At 35.5% G+C, this 21,689-nt stretch overlaps 1 protein-coding gene across 1 annotated transcript in view; it reads right to left on the bottom strand.

Moving 5' to 3' along the window:
- Positions 1-11,639: 11,639 nt before the first annotated feature.
- Positions 11,640-21,689, bottom strand: part of LOC118487950 (protein DETOXIFICATION 25-like) — a 67,455-nt gene continuing 57,405 nt past the window's right edge. The window contains exons 2-8 of the mRNA XM_035984880.1: positions 13,093-13,634; positions 12,934-13,020; positions 12,795-12,851; positions 12,380-12,618; positions 12,069-12,187; positions 11,904-11,990; positions 11,640-11,800 (exon numbers count right to left, since the gene is read on the bottom strand). Of these exons, the coding sequence (XP_035840773.1) occupies positions 11,738-11,800; positions 11,904-11,990; positions 12,069-12,187; positions 12,380-12,618; positions 12,795-12,851; positions 12,934-13,020; positions 13,093-13,634 (1,194 nt within the window). The 3' untranslated portion in view covers positions 11,640-11,737. The remainder of the gene's footprint in view (positions 11,801-11,903; positions 11,991-12,068; positions 12,188-12,379; positions 12,619-12,794; positions 12,852-12,933; positions 13,021-13,092; positions 13,635-21,689) is intronic.

Raw genomic sequence — 21,689 nt, 5'->3', positions numbered from 1 at the left:
TTTATAAGATGTATAACTTTATTAAAGACAAGGGATGAAAATGTAATACATTGGAATGGAATTTATATTTATAGTTTAAGGTTGAATTTAAATAACAATATCTATACGTATGACAAATAGCACGGTTTCCAAAACTTGTATTTATATTCATTTAAAATTTAAACATTGTTGTTAACCCATGTAAATCTAAGATGTTTATAATCCATTTTTTAATATTTAAATGTACATAATTTACTATTTCTGTCGCCACCATAATTCGTGTTTCTTTAACTATCGGTTATATAATGGGTCGTATTATAGGCACACTTTGGAAGATTAAATCGGCACCTTCAATACGTATCGTATGGGCTTATGAATCTATTCATCTGAAATTTTCAATTACCATACAATCAAACTATGAATCTATTCTAACTACCGAGTCACACCAATTCGTTGAAACCACACATTCAACGCGTGACCCAAATCGATTTCGGAGAACGTGTAATCCAGAGTACAGTTGAATGTCTTTAGCACTCAAAGAAAACAAACAACTCGCATTGAATTCCATACAAGTTTGCGGATCACCATAACTATTGTCAATTTTCTATACCCGGTTTGCTTTCTCTAGAATATCTACAATCCAATCATCGCACATTATGCGTTTCAAATCAAGGGTCCCCTCATTACAACCACCAATATCTTTTGTTGAGCTTCCTGTTCTCAAGTTGACAATGAAGGTTTTGTAAACTGAAGGAAAATGAGAAATAGAATATCGATATGGTTGCTATAAAACCTCATATTTTACTACGTCAATGATTAATCCAAGATTGCACTTGAAACCAAGTACTTTACTGATTGTTGAAAAGATTTGTTGAAATCTAAGAAAAGAATAAAAAAATATGAAATGAGGCGTATTATGTTGGAAACTGAGGTTGAAAATTTGAAGTAAAACATTTATATTTGCAAGTAAAACATTTAACATCTCACTAACGCAAATGCAATACTTACAATTAACTAATTGTAAAAGAAAACTGAAACCAGCTTTTGCATTTGTAAACTTGATAACAACTTCTTGCTTAAACAATGTTCTGATATGATATATAAAATGCGGAAATGTTGCATAAATCATTTAGTTTATGGAATTGGAGAACCGTTGTGTCTAATCATATCAACTATCGCGATAAGTTTCTGTTGAAGTGCAAGAACAAGTATGAAGATAAGTTAAAGAAAAGTCAAGAACAAAGAACACTTAAAGAAAAAGAAAGAACTTGGAAGTATTACCTGATTTGCAATTGGATCTTGTTTGTTGTCTATGTATTTGTATTCAGTCAACGAATATGCTGTTGTAAACTATGTTTTGTAGCTATAATGTACTGAAATTTGGTTTGTAATGAATGGAAACGTGTTGACTTTTGTTGATATAGTGATATTATCAAGAGTCTGTATCAATAACTTCCATATCCCCTTGGTAGTTGTTACCATATGACACATGATAAAAACGCTTCTCTAGATTATGTTCCGTTTTAGGGTTTCTTCATCACCTGTAACAATGTCGATACACGTTGATCGGAACACGCAGCTTAAATCGAAGGATGAGTTGATTTGATTGTGAAATAGATTTGAAGGATGAGATATCGGCTATTTGTCGGATCTGTGACTCTATGGAAGATGTGATTAAGGTAACTACCGAATCACACCAATTCGTTGAAACCACATATTCGTGTGTTACAGTTTGGAAATATGACCGAATAGAAACTAAATGAATTATGCAACATTTCCGCATTTTTTGCACTGGCTTTCATTGCAAGATCTTTATCTGTCATGTCATCGACCAACTGCTCGAAATCCCTTTTGTTTCTTGGGCCCGCATTCGAAGATCCTTGCATTAGACACAACACACACCAAAAAATAAACTTCAAAAATTTTAAAAATAACATGATACGCCATGATACGCTATAATATGATACTTAACGATAAAAAAATAATAAAGATTTTAAAACTCATTAAAACAAAAATAAGCAATAATAAACACCAATAACAAACCCAAGACACCAAAAACCAAACACAACACACCAAAAAATAAACTTCAAAACTTCAGTGCCTTAATACGTATCGTATAGGCCTATACGATGCGTATTAAGCCAGCCGCCAGACAACACCTGCACCTGTCAGTCTGCCATGTCTTTTACTTTATTCAATACGCATCGTACAGGCCTATACGATGCATATTGAATTGTAAAAGCATGTGGATAGACAGGGCCGATGTGCTAATAGAATTTCCGTATATAATAGCTAAAAATAATAAAATATTACATCTCATTAAACGATCTATAAAAACTAAAAATATAAAATCTCCTCAGAGCTAAAAAAATAACATCAACAACTAAGATACAATTAGTCACCTTAAAAGATGTTGTAAGCATTTTTTTTTTCTAAAGATCAATTTCATTCAAGAACTAGGCTTCAGTAAACCAACTACATCGACTACAAGAAATTCAGTTACACCAATTCGTCTATGAGATGGACTTGAACCTAGATCTATTTTTAAACCAAAGAAAAGCATACGCTTTTATACTAATTTTTTTATATAATTACAATCATACCCTTAACAACTAATTTTTATATATATATATATATATATATAATTACAATCTAATTTTTTTTATATAATTACAATCTAATTTATATATATATATATATATAGGGTAGGGTTCCAGCATGAACAACCTCCCAAGCGTGAACTGTGTGAACTGATCTGGACCATTGATTTCCTTTTTAGTTGTTAAGGGTATGATTGTAATTATATAAAAAAATTAGATTTAAATCATTATTTTAATAATTGAATTAAGTTACATCTTTCCTATTTTAAATTCATTATCCACAATATCTTTTATTTCATTTTTATTTTTTCAGATTTCACCACCAGAATTCGAATTATGATTTTTAAGATCCACGTAACCTTCATATTTCAACGGTGTACACATGTGTACTTGGGATTTTGAACAGTACACATGTGTACTCAGCATGGTACATATGTGTAATTAGCTACATAATACATACATATAAACAAAAAAAACCTGTAAAACTAGTTTATATTAAGCAAATAACAAGTTACATAATGTTTGCCAAATCAAAAAAAAAACATACAATTACAAGTTCCAGTTTCGTGAAAACAATAAACGCATCATAATCGGAAAAATAAAAAAGACATAGTCTTTTACAACTATTCACTGCGTTGTATGCTGAATCATCCTTATCGACCAAGCAAACAAACATACGTGAATCATTCTTATCGACCTCATACGTGAATCATCCTTATCGACCTTCCATCTCCACTTTTCTCGTTTACGACGTCTCCTATAATAACACAAAAAAAACTCAGCAATTAGTAGTTTGCATAATTCACAAGCGTACATCAACAACTTTACACATTCAATAGACAAAAAAATATGAGATACCACAAAAAATAGACACTGTACACATGTGTACATCGCATTAAAAACAGAGCAAAATCAGAATACACATGTGTACAACGCCTTAAAAACAGAGCAAAATGAAAATACACATGTGTACAGCGCCTTAAAAACAGAGCAAAATGAAAATACACATGTGTACAGCGCCTTAAAATCATAGTAAAATGAGAATACACATGTGTACAGCGCCAAATTGATATAATCTTTGAAAATGAAACTTAATTCTTCCTGTGGGAACACTGATATGGTGTAGCAAATTGGTATAATCTTTTGTGTTCGTATGCAACCTTTATCATCTAGGCAGGCTTAAATCAAACAACGAAAAACAACTTTTTCTTTTGAGAAACAACTTAAACGACACCATTGTTCCAAAATTAATAAAATCCAACTGAATAAAACTAAATAGCTAGATAATAACAATTACGTATAAATAACAATAATTGAATAAGAATACCTTATCTGATTGCTTTCGATTACAAACATCCTCCTACTTGTAATCGACGGCGAATGAAAGCCTAGGCCTAGCCCTAGCCAACAACATTTTGGGCGGTGAGAAGTCCGGCGAAGTCCAGCGAATTGATTACAAACATCCTCCTACATCACAACTGAAATCTACAATAAACAATTGCTAATCATAATCGAAAGGAATCGGGAATTGTAGAAAGTTACAGATCAATTGAAAGAGATAACAGATGATTCTAGGGTTTTTAATTGAGAAGTCCGTCATTGTCCCCGCTGTTTCGTCGGACGCCGATACCAAAAGTAGTGGGTGGCGGTCATCTAGAGGCACAGAGAGAGAGATAAAGCAGCGGGAGAAGAGATGGGGGTCAGGTCGATGTCTGCGACGATCTGGGTGGCGATGCAGTTCCGGCGACAGAACTGTGTGGTGTGGTATGTGTGGGTGGCGATGCAGTTCCGGCGATTTTAGTTGATGTCGGCTGTGATACGTGAGAGAGAAAGATGTATGGGATTTTGAAACCTAATTGTAGATATAAACGGGATTTATGCAATCAAGATGATATGGAAATTACACATATACCCTTATTCCCTTAATTAAATAGTAATAAATAACCAAATAATTACCATCATGCCATTCACTTAAAATCTCAAGATCATAAAAATCAAGGGCCCAGATCAGTTCACGCAGTTCACGCTGGAGAAAATGTTCACGTTTGAACCTAATCATATATATATATATATATATATATATATAGGGGAAGGTTCTATGCAGAACACAAAATATTGCGAGAACATGCAGAACACAATGAATCACCTATTTTTTCAATCCTAAAAAGCTAAAAAATGAAAATGTTGCAAGTGTAAGATTTATTGTTTCTTACACTGGAATTCAAAACAAAATATAGAAAATTTTCACTTTTTGTATAACCTACACATTTGTAGGTTATGTGTAGGTTAAATTACCAACATCTATGTAAGCTACGTGTAAGTAAAAAAATATGGTTTCTTAGGTTTATATAATACACATGTGAATGTAAGGAACATAAAAATTTTAAAAATGAAAGTTAAATCCCAAAATTTAGTATTCTAGAGTTGTTCTTTTTGTTCTCGCAATAGTTAGTGTTCTGTAATGATCCTTATCCTATATATATATAGGGGAGGGTTATCTTGAGAACGCTAAATATTGTGAGAACCGTGAGAACGAATGAAAAAACCAATCAAAACCAATTTTTTTAATACAAACCTCTTTGTAATTAAGATACAACATTAAAAAACGAATTTACAACATCAAATAATTCATTTCTCCTTTCAAAATCACTCTTTTTAGATTTTTTTACACATGTGTAAATATAACAGATTTACACATGTGTAAATGGCAAACTTACACATGTGTAAATTTTTTTATTTACGAATTCACGTAAATTTAAACGTGTAAATTAAATTGCTAACATTGTATTCCAATAATAATGATAAGTGTAGAAAAAAATTTTGAATTTGAATTGTTTTTGACCAAGTTCTCGCGGTTTTTTCATTCGTTCTCACGGTTCTCACAATATTTAGCGTTCTCATTTAAACCCTCCCCTATATATATATATATATATATATATATATATATATATATATATATATATATATATATATATATATATCTATATCTTCGACTTTCTAATCCTTGTTCGAGAAAACCTTGTCACACCTCGCCTTCCAAATGCACCAACCAACAATTTTTATTATATCGTTCACAACACTCCTCTTGTTCTCTCCCGCGGCAATGACATTGTGAAACTCCCAAAGATCCGTGACTACGAAAGCAATAATGTTAGGGATCTTGCACTATCTACTCACCCAACTCAATACTTCGGTTGCCACCACACAACCAATGAAGATCTGGTCTGAATTCTCCACCGCAATGCCACTACCATGTCTCTGATGTTGGCGATGACGGTGTAACTATACAGATCTGGTAACGAGCATCGACGATGACGGTGTAACTAAACAAATCCGCTGCTCTACTCTCTTTCTCTCTATCTCACTCTCTCTATAGATATGTTCCTTCTATCTCTCAAGTTTGGGTTTTTGATTAGAGGTTTAGGCTTTTCAGATTTGGGTTTTTATAATTTTATAATTTGAATATGGCGTTTTCAGTATTGTTAAAATCGAACTCAAACCCACTTGAGTTTGAAAATAAAAGAAACACGTAACCACTAGACTACAAACGAGACTGGTAGCCCGGTAGTTGTGTTATTTTCAACCTTTTTAATTCTGGAATTTTATAAAAAAACATTTTTATAAAACATATAAACTGTTTTAATTAATATTTAATCAGAATCCAAAAATCTAATTTTTTTTTGAAATTAATTATCTAAAATCTAATAACGTCAGGGGCGAGGCTTTGTTTTTAGTAGATTAGGGTTTTCTATTCAGAAAGGGATGACAGCGCATTTGTTGTTCATCTACCCGCTATCCTTATGTAATTTGCCCTGATGATTGGAATGAAATAAAAATACTAAATCTTGTTTTAAAAAAATAATAAAAAAATAACCTTAAATCTTTATACAATTATTTAAACAAGTTATTCATATAATTCAAAAAAAATATCGGTTGCATAAACTTTAAAAATTCTGTATAAAAGAATAAAACAACACAAAACAAAAAAAGCAGCTCATTAGAAATTATTTAAATCAATTTTTATAAAGTTGTAACAATTATTTTATAAAACTCATTTTATCTAAATTTATTTAAAAACAACTTTATAAAACAATAAATCTGTTTTAATTTATAAAAAAGTAAAACCGAAATATAAGATCTAATTTGAAAAAAACTATTCTATCAAAGTAATTTTTATAAGCTTTAACAATTTTTTATTAAACTTATTTTATAATTAATTTTTATCCAATTAGTTTAATTAGATAAATTTACAAAGTTTACTTATTTAACTTATTTTATTTAAATATTTTAAATAAAACAAATTCTAAAATCCTTAAATAATTAAATTAGTAAATTATTTCTGCTATTTAACCTAAACAAATAATTATATATTTATTTCAATAATTACACATAAAAATTGTTTATAATCAAATAACCAATTAACTTGTAAATCGTGTAACTTGTTTTTTGAATGGCAAGGAACGATGTGTCAATCACCATGACACCGGGCGTTGTGGTCAAGGTCCATTACTCGATCGCCGCCAGTCCCATGGCTATCCCAGATGCGCGGAAACCCGACCTACACCCGCCCGAAGGCACGACAGTGTAATAATCGGTAAAACCTCTCCTCCCATCCAAAACGAACCGGCGCCACCCGTATTCGCCCTTCACCTGGATGCCGCAGAAAATAACGGGGGAGTGGGAGTCGAACCTGGGTCACAAGAAACACCAAGTCTTTCCCCAACCACTCCACCACTACCTCATTGGCAATTCTAACATGTAACTAATAACTAGTAACTATAAATTATTTATTTATATGTTAGTCCTTTAATCGAAAACCCTGGTTATTTCCAAATTAAATCTAGAATCCTTAATTGCCTATAGTCGTAGAATTTCCCAGACTTTAGTCTTAGTCAAATCTATTGAACAATTTAGGATGATTCCTTGGAATTCTCCCAACAACATCAGCAACTACATTATGTGATTAGTAGCTAAGCTTATCAAGGTGAGTTTACATAGCCTTTTTTTTTCATTTTAGGTATTTTGAGGCGAAACATGTATCTAGTTAAGCTACAACTATTTGAACTACAACAGTTACCTATGTCTTTGCCTGTTATCTCTATGTATCTTGTCTTAAACTTACTTGGTGAACTAACAATTGAACTAGTAAAATCATTAACTTTAGTTAAGCCGACTATAGTAGTAGATTATAACATTATAGGCTTGACAATCCCATCCTATTCAATGACCTTTTTCAAGGGGAGTGGGGATGATTGTGACAACAACTTTAACAAAGGTTAACTCGTAGAGTTAAACCTTCTAACACAAGGGTTAATTGTACACCTTATTCCCAGTGTGTTGTATTCACAAGATTGCTTTTGATAAACCATTGACATGCTAATTGTTAAACACAACTTTTATATCATATACCGCATCAAACCTATGTATGCTCACCAACTATTTATAGCAGGGTCGTTCCCACGTTTTTGGAGACCCTAAGCAAACTACAAAGTGGAAGACCTTTTGCAAAATTATCTTTTTAACATATTTAGTAACAAAACCTCCTCTTTTACTCGGGCGGACCGACAATTATAAACTTAAATGCTTATAGTTGGCGAAGTTACAAGTTTCTTTGCTTTTTTTTGTGAAAGTTATATGTTTTGTACACATTAAGTATATGTTTAAATAAACCCCAAACAACAAGCATAAGCCCTAAACAACAAAATGAAATCAACAAATAAACCCCAACCAACAAATTAAAATTACTGAATAATTATTTTTGGATATGAAAGTATCCAACCTGAGTTCCAAGCCAACGATTTAGCAAAGATGTCTTCTAAGATTGAAGCTTAGTATGTAAACTCAAACTGCAATACCAAATTACCAAACTACAATTCCAAGATTGAAGATTGAATGTATGTTATATTTGAGGTTGATAAACTGCAATACCAATCACAAAACTGATTATTGAATGTATGTTATATTTGAGGTTGATAAACTGCAATACCAATCACAAAACTGATTACTGAATGTATGTTATGTTTGAGGCTGAGCAAAACTGAAATACTGAATGTATTTTCCACAAGATTGAAAAATGAAGATTAGGCAGTAAAACTAAAAATAGTCGTTTGTAGTTTTGTTACCTGTTGTAGGCTGTAATCTTCAATTGAAATATCGGATTGTGATGATTACCCCAATCCCAATCCCTAATTTGCGATTATGACCCATATCGTTTACTAAACCGATGCCAATCATCAATTCTTGGAACTAGCAATAGTCGCATGCATGGTTCTGGAGATCTGTTTTAGCGCCGCTAGTTCAAAATTCAGATGGTATCAAATTTCACTGTTCCAGCGACCAACGTTTCTTTAATGCACTACTAGAAAAGTGGTCATTTTGCTACGGAAATTTCCTACGCAAAAAAATGTGTCGCAAATTCTGACACATTTACTACGCATTTCCTACGGAAAAAAGACCTTGATTTTTTTGGGCAATTTGCGACACAATAGTGACAAAAATACTAATTCTAAGTACTGTGTCGGAATTGCGTAGCAACTTGCTACGCATTTGTGATGGAAAATTGTTGCGTCAGAAATGCGTAGCAACTTGCTACGCATTTATGACGAAATATTTATCATTATACTTAGATTATATTTTAATGTTTAATCTGCATTATTATTAATTATTGCGTAGGAAATGCGTAGCAATTTGCTACGCATTTATGACGAAATATTTATTATTATACTTAGATTATATTTTAATGTTTAATCAGCATTATTATTAATTATTGCGTAGGAAATGTGTAGCAACTTGCTGCGCATTTGTGATGGAAAATTTATTGCGTAGGAAATGTGTAGCAACTTGCTATGCATTTGTGATGGAAAAATTATTACCATATTTAAATATTTAACTAGTTTTATTATTACCCATATTTTATTATTACAATACATCTTTTAATGCCATTTCAATCATTACTATCCAATTCATTTGCTCCTCATTTGGCATCATAATATAAATGGCTTTATAAAGCACAAGAGGATAGTGTTGGGGTGTTATCAAGCTTCTTCACGCCCAAATAGTGCCCTTACAGTGCACGTATGGTGATTTACGGAAAAACAACGGAACGATAAGCGGTAACGAACTGACACCGGACAAAACACTGACAACGCCGACAAATACGAAGCTTATACATATAACTTATACATATGAATGCGGCTTTGCGGAAATAACACGCTTTCAAACATCACAAAGCGCAAACGTGAACGAAAACGCGACTGTAGGAACGCACCGACAACGAAGCGGAAGCATCGGACTAGCATGTGGCTTTCAAAACTGAAATACTATGACATATTTAGTTTTGTTTTTAAATTATATTATCCGTAGTTGAAAACGGATCAAAAACGCATCAGAAACGCCAAACGGGGCATTTACGCGTTATGGCGCAATCTACGAAATACACGTCAAAATATCGATTTTCGACGTGGTTTTGAGTGCTTCGACTTAACATTATAATTTACAATGTTTTACAAAGTTCGGGCCTAAACTTTGAGCCTAACGAGTATAGTATAAGGCTAGAGGGTTTGGTGACATCCCATCATTGGAGGACCATCCGCCACGTAGGCGCCACGTCATAGTCCTCCCAAGGATGGTCACTAGAGGGTATGGGAGGATGATCCTACCCCACCACTTTTTTTATTTTTTTTAATTTCTATGCCCTATGTACAAGTATTGAAGCCTAATGTACAAGTCCCTAACACAACCAAACAAACAAACAAAACAAAGGGGGCCCACCATTTCAGACCGTCGCCACCGTCTGAAATTGGACGTTGAAGACGGGACAGGACGGAGGACATGGGGGGCGGGATGAGACCGACGCCGGCGCTGATGAAGGACGGGATGCCATACCGTGCAGCCTAAAGAAAACACTTAATAAATAGGATCAGCCCTGATTTATAGTTTGACTTTTATCTTAAACATATTTCAGGGAATGATACATGAAGTTTATCAAGCGTTGAGTCACATAGGAAACTTTGGGCCTAGAGAAACTTTAATTTGGATTGTACGGTTATCATGTTTGTTGAACAATTTGTTTCTTTAATCCTTTGCAAGGATCTTTTGAATGGGATATAGAGTTTGTTGATCGTTATTATTACTTAGTTCTTTGCATCTTAAATTTTACATGTAATAATAACTATTATGTAAATATATATTAGATATAGAGTTCACATAAAAATAGACTGATTTAGGATTAGGTGTCTCTTTGAGGTTAATAAGTGGAGCTTGGGCCAACTATAAAATAAGCACTAATAATAGAGGTTTTTGCTCGTTTAATCCTTGCTCGATTTGAACTTTTAGGGAGCCAAGCTATAACTAACCAGCGGTTCAGCTTGTTTATACCCAGTAATAATATCGTTTAAACGCAAATCAAGTAGTTTTTACTTTCTATTGAACACTAATTTAGGCACGATATAATTAACTGATATGTTATTTTCTAGTAATTATAAGACTAAAGGGTGTGGGGGACGACCCTGCCAGGGTCGTCGAGGGTCATCCACACCGCCCCCCTTTGGTCCATCCCCATCCCCATCATCCCTCCATTGACCATTGCCGCTCGCAACGGACCCACCTCTTTCTTATCCAACACACACATATACATACATACATCTTGTATATATAAAGGGGCTCATCCTCCACATCCTTCGCCCATCCCTTGGTGCTTATCCCCCACACCCGATGACATGGCTGCCTACGTGGTGGATCATCATTGAAGGACCACCCTCCTCCACACAAAATAGTCTAATCTGTCTTATATCTTCACGACACTCATCTGGTCCTCTTTGACTGACCCATATTATACCTCTTAGTTTAAAATTCCCATTGAAAATGCTCTGCCTTGTGATATTCATAGCATTCTATCCTTTTATAAAATTCTTATAATCTTGTCAACATTAATGACATCATTTCCCACTGCATCATCGTTAGCTTTCATCATGCTGTACAAAAGTATCTCTATGGGCTATGCTTATGTGAAAAATAAAAGCCAAAACAAGAGTTAAATGAGGAACACGGTTTTATATAGCACACAAAGCAACAGAGACAACGAACATTAGGATTTATTAAGCACACAACCTAATTAAAAGTTAGCCTAATACTAATGGAAATGATTCGCAACTGGTATTTTACTCCGGATGTTCATTCGACTCCAAGTAAAATCGATTGAGTCGCTCTGAAGCCTTCTTCACCTACAGTAATAAAAGCGTTTTTCCGTATAGTTTATACGTAATATCAAGAAGCATAAAAAAATCTAATTTAAATAGAAGTGAGATCCATTTTTTTTTAATTTACCTGGTCGTCCCAATTTGTTCTCCAAGTCATAAATAGAAGTGCAAGTGTCTGCACTAGAACACCACCAATCATACCGATCCATATACCCTATCAAGTACGAATTTATCATAGAGATCTAGCTTCACCATGAACGAATTTAGTTTGCTAAACACTATTTATACATACCTTAACTCCAAGAGTCGTAAAATATCCAAGCAAAACTCCCAATGGAATACCAATCAAATAGAAGCAAACTAGGTTAACGATTGCTACGACTCCCTGCATTCCAGCTCCAACTGCCACCCCTGGAAACAATAGGATTTTTCCTAACTTTGAGCAAATAGAAATTAAGAAGATCTTTCTTGAAATAGTGACAAGACTTACTTTATGTTATAAAGTGATTATGCATTTTACATACTAAACTTTTCAGAAAATAGATAAAACACAAAATTTGAAAGTGCATATGCATATGTGAACAAGACCAAAACAGGAGTTACCTGAGAGTACTGGACCAATGCTATTGAACAAAATTGATAAAGAAAGAAGCAAAGAAAGATCGGATACTTCATTTGCAACTCTATCATCATCTGTAAACAAGCATGCAACCTTTTCCCCAAAAACCAAACAAAGAACAAAGAAGAACACGCCTATCATTATCGAAGTCCAGACTACAACTTTTACTGAGAACTTTGCAGCTTTAGCGTTTCCACTCCCTAATTCATTTGCCACTCGAACACTATAAACATATATACATGTTAAAAATATATTACATAGTGTATCAGTCACACATGAAGAGAATAGCATCAAATTCCTCGAAAAAGATGGCATGCCAGGTATTGGTAACAGAATTATTTGTGCTTTTATAGTGTCGTGATTAATTTCAAAAAGCGTATCAAATCCTTTATCACGTACCATGCAGCACCTAATAAACCAATGCATATCATACACTCCCATATATTAAGGCTCAGGCTGCCAAAATGCATAAAAATGAGATTTAGGTTCTTCAAAATGAATCAAATTTAAAAAATTTGAACACGAGCTAGTTTAATACCAAATGGAGAATGCGCATATCGCGACCTCTGCGTCTTCCATGTATCCAGCAAGTAAGACTAGAAAAGCATTGTACCATAACTCCAGGCTACATGTATTAATTAATATAAAAAATACTGCCATAATTTGGCTTTCAATATTGAAAATATCAAAATCTTACCAGATCATAACACCTGAGGATATTGAGAGCTTCACGACAGACAACAAATCCTTAAAAGCAGCAACTGTAAATCCTTTCCATGAATGCGGACACCATCCTCCAAAAATATATACCAATTCTCCAATCACAACTAACCACGATGACATCGACATTGCAATCATCGCACCTGGGATCCCCATGTTCAGCGTATAAATGAGAAGCAGTGACAAAGGTATATGGATAGCAAATTGAAAAGCCGAAATCCATGCAATAATCATGTTCTTTGACTGCGCTTGTAGATACGTTTGCATTGTCAAGCTAAAAACGAAGTTATATACGAAAGGAATGAACCATAGTGATAGGTATCCAGCACTGTTTGCTATTGATTCTTCCTCCCCAAAAAGTTTGAAAATTTGTGTACCACAGATGAAGATTGGGATCAAGATTGTCAAAGTAATGAAATCTACGAGCCATGATCGTTGCAAGTAAATGCCCATCATGTGGTGTTGTCCAGCCCCAAATGCTTGTCCGCAAAGGGTTTCCGTTGCACTCGACATTCCCAACTGTTGATACATTTGAAATATAAGGAAAATGGTCAGTTAACCTATATCCATCACAGTTGATGTGTTGCAATATTTATCATGATATCATCTGTTCTAATTCAAAGCGCAATCTAGATTCTAAGGGTGAGAATGTTAGATCATCCTCTTGATGGATTCTATTCCGTCCGAATTTGACATATTACTTTAAAAAAATACAGTTTGACCTCCAAAAACTAAAATTAGTAGATTAGTCATAACCTACCGGTCTTTCCGTAAATCTAAGTCTAACTATTATATAATATTAGTGTTGATGCAGATTTTGTGTCCGATGCTTGTCGAATAGATTAGATTTATTTTATGCTGAATTTGTAATAGTTACTGAAACGGTCAAACGAATGTGTATTGACCCGCTCGTTTGAAGTGGTCAACGAGAGGGTTATGTGTTTGACCGTGTGTGTTTGCTAGACAAGTGGGTGTGGGTATAAATACCAACCCTTTGTTCATTTGCAAACTAGAGAGAGTGAAAGAGGGTGAACTCATTTGAGAGTGTTCACTGTGAACTTTAGTGTTTGGGGGAGAGATCACCACTTGGTCTCTCCCCGGATGTATACTCCTTTGGTATTAGTTCGGTTATCTTGTAATCGGGCCAATTTGTAATGTTATATTACCGATTAATACAAAGAACTTGTGTTTATCCATCTCTGATCTCTCCCGTCTTGAACTAATCTCACACTAATCACGGTTTCGGTCCCGAAACACGGTCCTACAATTGGTATCAGAGCCATGGTGCCCGATTTAGTGAACCTAATAGTTTGCTAAGTCACATGTGCTCTAAATCTGTGATTTTTGTGGTTTTTGTTCAAGATGTAAAAAGGTGAAAATAAGAAAAAAAAAACCAGATCTGGACTGAAATTCTCGGGTCTAGATGAAATAGAACATATACGAGTGTTGAGTTTTATGTTTCACAGCTAAATCAACAAGTTTTCATCATCAAATATCACTTTTGAAGTGATTTTCGTCAAATCTGGGAATGAACAGTGGCTGTGTTCTTGAAGGAGGTGTGGCGGCTGTTAAGAAATTTTAGGGTTTCCTCATATTAGGTCTGACGAAACTCTCCCTAGCCCACGAAATCCCTGCACATGACAAAACCCCTGCACATAATAACTCCTGATGAAACTCCCCCTAGATGACGAAACCCCTTGTTTCGTCAGGCATGTTCTTTCGTCGGCTTTGGAATTTCGTCGAGGACCTGCATGTTTCGTCGTCCCTGATCTTTCGCTGGAGTTAATCGCAGAGGATTGAGATCAGATGTGTAAGAAGCAGCGTGTGGTGGCGCGTGGTTTCGTGTCGCCGGAAATCTCTGTCTCTCTTTGGTGCGAGCTGAGTGTGTATCGAAGAGAGAGAGAAAGAGCTGCCGGAGGAGGTGGGTATCGCTGAGAATGAAGAAGACAAAGAGACTGTCGGCTGGAATATTTAAGGGTTTTGATTTGAGTTTATCTCTTAGCAGAGAGAGAAAGAGCTGCTGCTTATTGTTTATCGATGAAAACAAAAGATGAATGTTGCTGCTGTTGTTTATATATCGAAGAAGAAGAAGACAAAGTTGAAGAATGGTGGCTATACATAACTGATGTCGGCTGAAGTCATTTGTTTGGCAGCTAGGTTATCATATTTGGGCCCACTAGACTTGAGATTGGAATTGACTTGCAATTATATGACCGCAGAGATGTTGGGCTCCATTTTTGGGCTATTTTAATTTGCAACTTTAGTGGGCCATGCATTGAGTTCTTGAACCAGCAAGATAATTTAACTTGGGCCCACTAGCAAATATCCAAGCTCTTTGTTTGTTTGTTTGTTGTCAACTGGTATACAATTAAATTTTGGTCCACCTGATTTATGAAGACCGGGTTGAATGTGGGCACATTTCGATCAAGCCAAGGTATTTAATTTATTTGAGCTGCTAGTTGAGTTTTAAAAAAAAAAGGTTGGGAGTATGTGAAAGATTAAGTAGCTGGGTGATTATTGTGAAAAATTCAAACTCATACAAGATTATTTTATGGGCCAATGAAATGACTGAATGAGTGTTGGACGTATTGTAAGGAATGCTACTTGGGCCGGGTATTATTATTTAAGAAAAAAAATTAGTGGTGATGGAATGTTGATAAGTTTTGGTCGGGTGTTCGCGAAGTTTATTTGAACCGTGCTTCTAAATGTTAACGTCAATTTCGTACAGGTTCAAGAGCGCGCGGGGTGATGACGCATGATGAAAACAGATGTTGATTTTTGAAAAATGTGGGGTAGTCACGGTTACCGACGCAAACGTAAAAATTTGGTGACTTCACTACAATGGGCCAAAAACCAAAAATGGTATGTTCACTTCCGCACGTCAATGTTTATGATTGTTATCGGTTATTCGTAAATGTTCAAATGCATTTTGTTTATTGTCATATTCTCGCATTTTAAAACGAACGTATGAACCTGGAATGTCAATACCGGTTCTAACGAGTTCACAAAGTCTTTGGAGGGATACAAGTCGGATCCTATGGGGTACTAGGCGAAATTTCTTTATCAACTAGAATATGCAAAGAAGAAAGCTTTTTGTTTATTGTCATATTCTCGCATTTGGTAACGAATGAATGAACCTAGAATGTCCATACCGGTCCTAACGAGTTCACAAAGTCTTAGGAGGGATACAAGTCGGATTCTACGGGGTACTAGGGGACGTTCTTATTCAACTAGAATATGCAAAGAAGAAAGTCGTTTTCGTGATTTTTCGAACAACCGAGAACATTCAGTGAAGATTGACGATAGTTCCGCTCAGTGGAGGGAATTGGTGAACATTTGAAGAGAAATTCTACTCAGTGGAAAGAATTTGTTCTGTGAAATTGACGACGGTTTCTTTGAAGTGGAGAGAATCTGTTAAGGTTTAGAGATCTTACCAAAGAAATGGGGGGATACAAATTTTCATATGTTGAATTTCTTCGGTAAATTTCTAAACGCAATCGCAGGTGGTAGAGTTTGTGATTTTCTGGTGATACTAACGGTTCAGCGTGGAATGTTTTGCACAGACACATATTTGAGGATTTTAATTAATTCTCCAGCCAGCGTGAAGGGTTTTGCACGGAAACATACATGTATCTAAAGTCGACAGTAGTTTCAAAGCGCTGTTCACTGAAGACCTGGGGGAATCTTTATGAAAGCTGATAGTTCAAGGCTGAAGACCTATAGGATTCGGTTTTGGGTTTGATGTATCTTTAGGATTTTACAGGGATCTGGGGGTAACTCAATTCGTTGAGTTTGCAAACGATGTACTTGGTCAAGCTGACTTCCTGAGTACTGATGCTGAAGATCTGTAGTGCATTATGTGGTCAACTTCACAAAGGCGAGACAATGAGATCTGGATGTAGTTTAACTAAGCGTGCTGTTTGGTTGAGCTTGCAAGGGATACACTTAGTCTAGCTGTCTTTCCTGAGTGTTGATGCTGAAGATTAAAGTGCATTACTTGGTCGATTCCACAAAGACGGTTTACAGAAGACAGTTCACCAGAAATCACTATCAATGTAGTATGCTTGAATGAAATAGAGTTCTTATGACAGATCAAGACTTGATGCAGTTCTTAAAGAATGGAACCCTTATCAAATGCTGGTTGGATTATTGGAAGATCAGCGGAAGATCGGTCAATTGAGCCTTGTGAGGACGTTGCACAACACCCAACACGGATACGCGTACTTTAAAGGGGAAATATTATATAAGGAGCGTCAAGATACTACTTACCTGGATCATAGGTCAAGGGGGAATTTGTTAACACGGAGAAGATGAATACTTGACTAAAGATCGATTGCAGTTGCATTTTCAGCATTCGACAGCAACGGACAAGGGGGAATTTGTTGATGCAAATTTTGTGTCCGATGCTTGTCGAATAGATTAGATTTATTTTATACTGAATTTGTAATAGTTAGTGAAACGGTCAAACGAATGTGTATTGACCCGCTCGTTTGAAGTGGTCAACGAGAGGGTTATGTGTTTGACCGTGTGTGTTTGCTAGACAAGTGGGTGGGGTATAAATACCAACCCCTTGTTCATTTGCAAACTAGAGAGAGTGAAAGAGGGTGAACTCATTTGAGAGTGTTCACTGTGAACTTTAGTGTTTGGGAAGAGATCACCACTTGGTCTCTCCCCAAATGTATACTCCTTTGGTATTAGTTCGGTTATCTTGTAATCGGGCCGATTTGTAATGTTATATTACAGATTAATACAAAGAAGTTGTGTTTATCCATATCTAATCTCTCCCGTCTTGAACTAATCTCACACTAATCACGGTTTCGGTCCTGAAACACGGTCCTAAAATTAGCGATGTTAATCGTGTCGGGTTGGCGGGTTAAAGGTGTTCAGGATGGAGCGTTGAAAGATTTCTGGTTTGCGGATTAATTAGTTGAAAATGTTAACACGACTATTACATGATTCGTGTCCAAGATATTGATCCTATCCCGGACACAATTAAAGTTTCTTTCAGATCCCATAGAAAAGAAATAAAAATATAAAAAACTATAACCATCCGCAGGTATTCCCTCGGTAGTTACCAAAGATAGAACAAACTAGAAAAAAATGACACCTTTTAAGACAAATTACCTAGAGGTACCACCGGCGCAGGTAAGTCCTTTCGGCAGACTTTGTCATTGGGAACCAATTCCTAACAAACTTGACGAACGTTCCATCGGCATTTAGTCGCTAATACTAAAGATAAGGTATCAGATAAGATTTATAACCAGATGATTATTTATCGATGGGAAGAGTTTTCGGACGGAATTTCCCTATGTAATCTATCACAAATTTTAAAGATAAAGTTTTTGAATAAGCCTCCCGCTAACTCTTTTCATACGCTTATTGGTGAGACTCATTTTGCGACAGAGGGTTTAGTCGGTGCTTCATCAGCAAAAGCTACTATAAACGGTAATAAAACATCAATGGTATTCAAATTAATATTCCGTTCGATACTTTTTGTTTGGTGATAAATGATAATTAGTTTGTTGTAATTGATGGTATCATAATTAAATGTGATTGGAATGAGTTTGTTTGGCGCTTCTCGGTTTTGGCCAAGACTTCTACATATGTGCCCATACTGTGTTAAATTGGTTTCCACATGTATGCATGCATGGTTCATAGATAAGGGGTGGGGGTGGTCATCACTCATCACTCACAACACCAAATCAAGTTCCGCCATATCATCAACCATTTTTCCATCACTCACATCCTTTTTAGTGGCAATGGTCATCACTCACAACACCCAACAATAAACCCTAACACTGTAACACCTCAAAAATTTACGTCCTATAATGTATTGACACGTGTCATAAGCTTGAACGTGTTAAAGAATACTATAGAGGGACTAAAGTTGACAGACATAGAAAGTATGTGAATTCACGGGTTCAAAATGTCAAAAAGGGATAAATATACTTTACAGTAACCCTACATGATGCTCGTACCTTCAAACGAATGAATCATGGATCAACGGAACTAAATGTGGAAGAAAGTGAGAGATTACAAACTACATGGGTTAAATGCGTCAACATGTTTAAGTTATACCTCTGAGTGACCCTTTAGCAAACCCGAGGCTTTGTAACGGTAAATTATGCTCACTAGAATGCACGATATGAATTTCATAAAGTTTCGTATTAAATGAGAAAGTTATGATTGAATTCGTACATGAGGGGTTGAAAGCGTCAACATTGAAAGTTATGACTTTTCGAGTAGTAACAAAGTAACCGAGGACTTAACAACGTGGGTAAAAGTCTCGAGGCCCTTATACGTAATTAAAAAGGGCTCATAACGCAAAGTTACCCTTCCGAAAAGCCAAGAGCCAACGTGTAATAATTGAAAGATTTGAAATCTGTCAGGAAGATTCAGGCGGGCCGCGTAAGCCTTGTTAAGGTCTTACGCGGGCCGCGTGAGACGCCCAGATACAGAAAAGTGTGTCAGCAGCACTGTTCAGCCTTGTAACCGACTTAGAATGATCTTTTCACCAGCATGGGCGACCCCTACTTGCTTTTTAGGCCTTAGGGACACTTGTGGATGATCCATGATCAGTAGTAGACTTGTTTGGCAAAGATCTAAGGTGTTTAAAATACTATATAAAGCCACATTGTTGCAACATTGTGTTCATTCCTTCCTTCTGCATTTGTGGAGCTTTCTGGAGCACAAGTGTCTTCCCTAAGCCTTCCTAATCGTGCATAGGACTTCAGTAAGTATGCTTAACCTCTCTTAGTTAAGTTTTTTGCTTAGTTTTAGCTTAAAAGTCAAACCGTCGTAATTAACGGTTGACTTAACGATTAATCACTAATGGTCCAATGATTAGTCGAATCAAAGGTAGTTATATGATGGTAATTATGTGGGCATTAAACCCTTAAAAGGGCACCCTCTGATTCCCACTCTAACTAGTTCAAATATCGGGTCAAAGTTGCTTAGAAAAAGTCAACAGAATGCTAATTTTCGGATTAACGCATAATTAACAATGTAGAAGGCATGTAACATATTTTATCACTCATATAACTTGATAATAAGTATAAGAACTGGTCTAAGCATGTTTGATCCGACCATTTACTGTTTTGACCCGGTTCGGAACCGAAAGTCGCAAAACTTTGACCTTTGCTTTGACTTCAGTTCTGACCCGTTTTAGTATGACTTGGATATGCCTTAGGACTTCCTTAGGACCAGGTGACATGATGGTATGACCCTCTGTGACTGGTTCGTTGTTTGTCCGAGTCATTTGCACATTTCCGTTATATGCTTAAAAGTTGACCATAATGCCCTTTTGACCTTAAAACGAGAATTTTGGATATGTGAAAGGACAATAACCTTAGCTACTGATTTATAAACTTGTCTCTAAAGTTTCATAACAATTCGAGGTCTAGAATAGGAGTTATGCTAAGTAGCGCAATTAAGAAAACTTTTGTTAATTAAACGGCGCACTTAGCATAAGGCCTATCTAAACCCAAATTTCAACACCAAACCTTTTACACACTGATGTAATATAATATTTTGGTATTTTTAAAGATTTTTAATTATTTTTAACCTGCTCATAACCTAAGGTTATGACCTTGATTCGGTAAATACCGAATATACCCTTTTCGGACATAAAACGAGTTCTACATAGTATTTTGACGCCAATCCAATTGCTACTGATTTTAAATAATAAATAAAGTATTTTGAACTATATAACCTGATCAGAAAACTCAGATTTCCTGTATAACCCGGAAATCGCTTAAAACGACTTTATACGCGTATTAAACACATAGTTTGGGTTTAAAACCATTTTTTGTCATAAATACTTATTACCTACTGATGCAACTTGTTAAAATAAGTGGTTTTACTGATTACTTCAGACCCGAACATCAGAAGTATAAATAATCTCTTTTATAATCTTTAAAATAACCAAAATACCCCTACGAGGCGTATTATGGGATTAAACTCGTTATGGGCATAATGGAAGGTATCCTACTGATATCACAACATATTTAGAGCATATTGACTTAGGAAACCTATATAGGACTCTTACGGTTACCCGTTGCGCCATTTACGCGTTCGGTTCGGTTTATGTAACTAGTTTACATAAATCAGCCGAAATGGGTCAAACCTTGTCGTTTTTATCTCAAAATCCAGAATGTGGTTGGATTACCCATATTATACAAGTCTTCAAACTTGTCGGGTCTAAATCACATTCTATTCCGGTCTTCGCTTATTCGTGCGTTCGAACCGTATCTTTCGTTAAAACTAATCGGTCTAAGTTTAGGCTTAATTAAAGACCCGTTAGGATTCTAATAGGTTATTATAAACCTTCGTTCCAGAATAGGAGACCCGGTTAAAGCTACTTGCAATTGCTGTTTGTGAAATATACTTTGCAAAGGTAAATACTTTTAACTTAATTTCCCTTATACGGGCTTGGGGTACGGTATATAGAATACCGCTTGGTCCAGCATTGAATCTTTGATCGAATAGAGATTAAATCATTGATATGCTTGTTTTGAAATGTTTTGTTTGCTTAAAGCCTTTGGGGGGTTAATGACCATGTCCCGGATATCCTTG

Source organism: Helianthus annuus, chromosome 16 (genome assembly GCF_002127325.2).
Source record: "Helianthus annuus cultivar XRQ/B chromosome 16, HanXRQr2.0-SUNRISE, whole genome shotgun sequence".
Taxonomy (NCBI): domain Eukaryota; kingdom Viridiplantae; phylum Streptophyta; class Magnoliopsida; order Asterales; family Asteraceae; genus Helianthus; species Helianthus annuus.
Note: the sequence above shows the minus strand (reverse complement) of the source record. Positions and strands in the feature narration are given on the sequence as shown.